General features: G+C 37.2%; 1 protein-coding gene across 1 annotated transcript in view; it reads left to right on the plus strand.

Moving 5' to 3' along the window:
• Positions 1–480: 480 nt before the first annotated feature.
• The window catches only part of LOC107558152 (kinesin heavy chain-like), a 34,157-nt gene continuing 27,953 nt past the window's right edge, over positions 481–6,684 (plus strand). Inside the window, exon 1 of the mRNA XM_016241776.1 lies at positions 481–893. Coding sequence (XP_016097262.1) covers positions 765–893 — 129 coding nt within the window. The 5' untranslated portion in view covers positions 481–764. The remainder of the gene's footprint in view (positions 894–6,684) is intronic.

The following is a 6,684-nucleotide window of genomic DNA, read 5'->3' on the forward strand; positions in this document are numbered from 1 at the left end:
TTGTTGTTGTTGTTGTTATTGTTATTATTGTTATTATTATTGTTGTTGTTGTTATTGTTATTATTATTATTTTATATATATATAATTATTGTCATCATTATCATCATCATCATTATTATTATTATTGTTGTTGTTGTTGTTATAATAATAATAATTATTATTGTTATGTAACTATGTGTCCTGGCCGGTCTGTTCAGAAGGATTTGGGGCAGTTGTCAGCTGGTCAGGTTGGGAAACCAGCCAGTTCACTGTAAACCAGCAAAGACCAGCAAACCACCTTTATCTTTGCAGATTTTGAAAGGGTTTAAGGATCAGTAATAATACACAAAGATTTCTTGGTGCTCTTCTCATTTTTGTCTCAAATATAAGTTGCCATCGTGCTAAGCAGCGGTGCTGATGCGAGAGTCAGCACAGCACACGCCCCGCCCCCTGTCAAATACCGGCCAATCAGAGCGCCGCGGTGCCAAGCGCGTGTGTCTCCGTATCCCTGCAGCATCACGCTGCTCTTCTGCAGCACTAACACTCACAACACAACCTCGAGAGAGCGCTTCTCAGAAACACTCGTTACTTTACTATCCTCCGCTCGCCTCGCAGGCTTGAACGACGATGCTTTGATTCGCAGCAGATTCATTTGGATCATTCTTCCTGATTGTTTCGCCTATCTATAAACGCCATTCATCTACAGAGGACCGCGCGAATTATTCACAGATCAGAAGAGAAACGCATTGTTGTGTCTGAAGGCGGCTTTAGTGCAGCATCGCAGGATGGCTGATGTCAGCGCAGAATGCAACATCAGGGTTCTGTGTCGCTTCAGACCCCTGAACCACTCCGAAACCCTCCGAGGGGACAAATATATCCCCACATTTCAAGGAGATGACACTGTCATCATCGGGGTAAGTTCACACAAGTTTTCCTCTTGTTATTCTAAATGTGTATCAGTAAAGTGACGCAGATGGATTAGAGTCCAAATCTATTTTCAAAGTTTCATCTTCACACTCCTCCAGATGGTGATGTTCATTTTTAATGAAATACTCGCCAGTGCATGCTGATGATTTGCATGTTTATGCATGCGCACAAGTGCATTTATAAATATCTAAACAATATTGCACTTGAATGAGAACTTTATAAATGGTTATGAAAGCATTTATATACACACACACACTCACGCACGCACACACACACATAATGGGCTTCACTGCTGCTAAAATCCAGTTAGCACCATCTATCTGCAAGAGCAATGACGCACAGACAACCTGAATAAAGTGTTTGTTTTTATGTGCTGTGGTTATGACTCATGGTTTGACACACACACACAAAAAAATCTATGTGGGTGAATTAGACCAATGAGGATTGAGTAACTTGTATTAAATCAAGGTTTATATGCTAATTGTTTAAGAATAACCGGGACTATATTTACACTGCATTCGCAATCCTGGCTTTAGTTTAAAGGTAGATTAAAGGAGTAGTTCAGACAAAAACGAAAATTTGCTGTAAATGTGCTCACCCTCAGCTTCAGTTTTTATTTTAATAATTTATCTAATATCTAAAAAAAATGAATGAAGGGAGCATTAAAAACATTCTTCATAATAGGGCTGACCCAATCGCACTGACACGGCTGGTAAAACCCATTTGGCACTTGCTGGTTTCAAATGAACGTCACGGCGTTCGCTTTCTCTTTCGTTCCGCACCGTCTTCAAGGCCAGGCAGGTCTTTCATTAGTAAAGCATTGAGATAAATGATCATTGTGCGCCGCTCAACTCTCGAGTGTCATTTGTGTAGAAATGATTTCTGCTGGTAGATTCACATCCTGGCATGCATCAGAAGTCACAGGAAGGCGGCTGTCGGCTTTGATTATGTCCACAGCCTTTAAAAGCATGCAGCATACAACCTGAAGGAGACACCGTGTCATGCACGCTACTTTGTTGTCTGGTCTGCGGTCAGGAGTGGATGTCAGGAACAGATCGATGCTGTTGTGTTTGTAGACGTGTGTGATGAATGTTGATGTCAGAGAGAGGCTTTACTGTCGCTGTCAAAACATCACAATGTGCTGAACCTTTCAGCTCGATTTATTTCTACCTCATCTGACCCTTAAAAATGAGTTTTTGTTGTAACCTAGTGTACTGTAACTAGCATGTTGATTCAGTCATGTTAAATAATATTTTTTGGCTTGAACAAAAGCTGTTCATTTAGATGTTGCACATTATTATTTAAGTGCATTTTTTGAAGTAAATAAAAGTAAATGAAATAGTTTAATTTTCCCCTGGGAAAATGCTGATTAATTAAACCTCAGATGCAACGATATCAAGAGTCAAGCGTCAAATAGATTCAATGTAAGAAAAAAAACTGTGAAAATTAATATAGCCCATATGGCTATATTCAAAAATATATTATATTTCAAATATAAATTTCATTAAATTTCAAATATGTTTCAAAATATATTTTCTACCAATATATTTTTGTATATCATTGAAAATATATATTTATAATATTATATAATACTTTTTATAATAATATTTCATAATTTTTATATTTAATGAAATTTTGCCCTCCGCATATTTCAATCCAAGAAAATACATTCATGTCACATTTTAAGAAAAACATAATTAGTTTTCTATAACATGTGAACATACAACACATATAAATAAAAATGGGCAATTAGGAACATGCTTTACAATGTTCCAAAAACAATACAATATTACAAAATATATAAATTGAAAATGTATTTTCTTGCCCTGGAAATACATTTTGAAACATACTTTGGTACATGAAGGATGAAACTATATATCAATTTAAAAATACATTTCATTAAGTTATATTGTTTGCCATATATATTTGGAATATATTTTGGCTATATATATATATTATTATTTGTTTTTTTTTTGCCTTATGCAAAAAAACTAATTATATTGCTGCAAGTCTACTAAAGCTGAAATCAGAGACCCTATTTAAAGAGAATTTAGTGGCTTCTAGCTAAAAGCCCTGCAACACTGCAACCCAGATTATTGCTCTGCTTCAGCCTATTTTTACTGCGCGGCTCACGCTGAACTCAGCAGAAAACATGTTCAAAACTCCCTATAAACCCAGAGTGTTGATATCATGAAATAGATGTGTGAACTACTCGCCTATTGTTGAATTTCTGTCTTGAGACAAGTTCTACACGCAGTGAGAGACAGATAAACACTTTCTATTGCAGTAAATCTGACTGAATTCAGATGATTTATAGCTATGTTTACAGCTGCAGCCTGTGGTTTAGCTTATATTCCTGGTAGATTCACCCAAAATCTGCTGAGAATGTCCTCACCCTCTGGCCATCCCAGATTAGGATGAGTTTGTTTCTTCATCAGATTTGGAGAAATGTAGCACTGCATCAGTGTCTCATCAATGGATGCTCTGCAGTGAATGGGTGCCGTCAGAATGAGAGTCCAAACAGCTGATAAAAACATCACGATAATCCACAGCACTCCAGTCCATCAGTTAACATCTGGAGAAGACAAAAGCTGGAACACATCCAGCATTAAGACATTCTTAACTAAAACACGAGTCTATAATGCATAATAACGCTTCCTCCAGTGAAAAAGCGGAGAGAAATCTGCGCAGACCAAGCACCGTTTAAACAGCTCTAAACTAAAATGTGGCTGGATTTTGATGTGAGAGACAACAGCAGATGCACTTTTTCAGCGTTATTATGGATTATAGACTCGTATTTTAGTTAAAAACATATTTTTGATAGATTTGTTTCAGCTTTTGTCTTCTCCAGACGTTAACTGATGGACTGGAGTGCTGTGGATTATTGTGATGTTTTTATCAGCTGTTTGGACTCTCATTCTGACGGCACCCATTCACTGCAGAGCATCCATTGCTGAGACACTGATGCAGTGCTACATTTCTGCAAACGTGATGAAGAAACAAACTCATCCTAATCTCGGATGAGCAGGAAATTTTCATTTTTGACGAACCATTCCTTAAGTGACGCTCCTCCAGAATGTAAACGATTTCAGTTTGAAATAATTTTCAGTGGCACACTCCTGATAAGCATATTATAATTAATTCTCAGTGTAGGAACCCATAATGACTTAATTATGAGCTCTTCTGTTACGCCGCAGAAACGCTGTCAAAGCTCAACACAAGCCAGCGGATGCCGTTAACAAGCATCTACCCATTATTTTGTTCCCATCTCAAACTTTCAGTGAATCTGATAAAAGCTCAAGACTTGTCAGTGACCTTCATCATCCTCATCTAAGAAATCTCTGCTGTTCGTGTGATAGCTGCTCTGACACTAAATCAGCAGCCGCTGTAGAGACAAACCGCTGGAGGATTTAATGAAAGACAGAGATATGAAGACGAAAGATAAGAATGCACCAGAAAATTGAGTGTGTGTGTGTGAGAGAGGGAGAGAGAGAAATAGATTTTGGGCTACTTTGCAGATGGATCTGTTTACAGCAGCAGCACATAATGCATCTCAGCTCAATATTGCTGCTGTCTGCGCCGCTCTAATGCAGTTCAGAACAAGCTCTGCTCGATACGCAGCTGTCTGCACATGACATATTCCATTCATCTAGTTACAAAGCAAGAAAACATGTTTTTGTTAGACAATTATGGCGTGGATTATTGTCTTTTCACTGCATGTAAATGCAATATATGGCAGTATATTTCTTCATACTGTGATATTCCCATATTACCTATAAAGTGATATTATTTTCACATACGTACATTCTGTGGATAGATGAAGATTATAACATATCTAAAATCCCCATAGTGTTTATATGTACATATGTTAATATCTATATGATGATTTTTACATTTTATGTAGGCAAATATGTCAATGATTTTTAAAAGTTTTTTAAAACAACATATATATATATACACACACACAAAAACATTTTTTTTGAAAATAATTTACATATTAAAAAAGAAAAAATTCAATGAAATATGGTTATCTTTTGTTTTTACTTATATAATGTCAACATGTATTGGCGACTTATAGGATGGATCACATACATGTACATGACATATATGTCCAACAATGTATTGCTCATAAATATACAGACATATTTGTCTGTACATGCTAATATATGAAATTGTTCCAAATTCTAATAGGTTTAATATTAGTTTTTACTTCGTATGATGATAATACATTTCATATACAAAAATGTAATTGGAGCACAAACGCACACATTCAGCTTTAACACTTCAACTAAAGGTTTCACATCATAGGATCAATATTGTGATGATTGATTAATAAGGATTCAATTACGAAAATAGCTTTATTTTAAAGTGTCACATTACATTTATAATCAGCATTCTAAATTCCTGAAATTTTTATGAATGCTTCATTTGGATTTCAAAATGTGAATCCGTTTGTATTCAAATGTGACATTTTTAGAGCAGTTCCTGCTTTATTCCCTTTAAAAAGCTTGAGTTTAAAGCCCTTCCAGCCTCTGCCTTTCTTGTTAGAATCAGTCTTGATTTCCATGCCAAAGCCACAGGGCTCTTTAGCAGGCGTGCATGGAAGAGCACATGCACACACACGTGTAGACGACACTTAACCGGCTCCAGGTCCAGTAGTCACTGTTAGTTAATGCACTGGTTAAATCAATGGGTCACAGGCCCATTCTGACAGCAGGGGGAAATGCTAAATGTAATAAATATCTAAATATAGCCATTCAGAGCTAGAGAAGATAATCCTTTAAAAGGGAGGAGAAAATCATTCACATGCGTCAAAGGTTGTTCATCTGTCACCTGATGTCAGTGTAAATCTGAATGCTGAAATAAAAGCGGATGAGAAGCACTAATGTCCTCCCACTCGCTCATGCAAACACCAGCGTTGTTTCTGCGTCTAATGAAGAGCTCTGGGGTTTGTTGCTGGAGTTCAGGTGCATCTGCTTCACTCTGATCCCGTGTGTATTTCAGCTCCCAGCTCGGCCGGTTATTCTGATATATATATGTGTGTGAGTGAGTGTGTTCATCACGCTTCACATCCCTGCAGAACACATTCAGATCAAATCCTCATCTCAGATCTGCCCACCGTTCCCGTCAACTGCTCGCTTTTCTGCCTTTCACTTCTGTTCAGTCTGTTCTGAGGTTCTGCTCATGCCTTTTCAGGGAATCTTTCTTTCTTTCTTTCCATCCATCCATCCATCCATCCACTCAGTTAACAAAAATATCTAATAATATGTAATAAACGTTCTAAGAATGTTTTGCTAACATTCCCATTAAGTTATAACATTTTTATTTCTATTCAAAACGTCCAGTTTTTCTTATATGTTCTTATAATTTTATTATTATTATTATTATTTTTTGGTTATGCAAATGTTGAAAGAACATTCCATTTGATCATTTTGCAAACATTATGGGATTGTTATCAGGGGCATTGCTTGGGTTGAAAGAGACAATGTGCTTAGCCTGAAATTAAAGTCATTTATTTGTTTACATTACATTTGAATAAATGACCAACTAGAGCCACACGATTCTGGAAAAACTGAGAATGCCGAAAACCGGCCCAGCTAACCGATCACAGCACACACCGGCCCAGCTAACCAATCACAACACACACTGACCCAGCACAACACACACTGGCCCAGCTAACCAATCACAGCACACACTGACCCAGCTAACCAATCACAACACAACGGCCCAGCTAACCAATCACAGCACACACTGACCCAGCTAACCAATCACAACACA

Source organism: Sinocyclocheilus grahami, unplaced genomic scaffold, assembly GCF_001515645.1.
Source record: "Sinocyclocheilus grahami isolate Dianchi unplaced genomic scaffold, SAMN03320097.WGS_v1.1 scaffold633.1, whole genome shotgun sequence".
In the NCBI taxonomy this organism is placed as follows: Eukaryota; Metazoa; Chordata; class Actinopteri; order Cypriniformes; family Cyprinidae; genus Sinocyclocheilus; species Sinocyclocheilus grahami.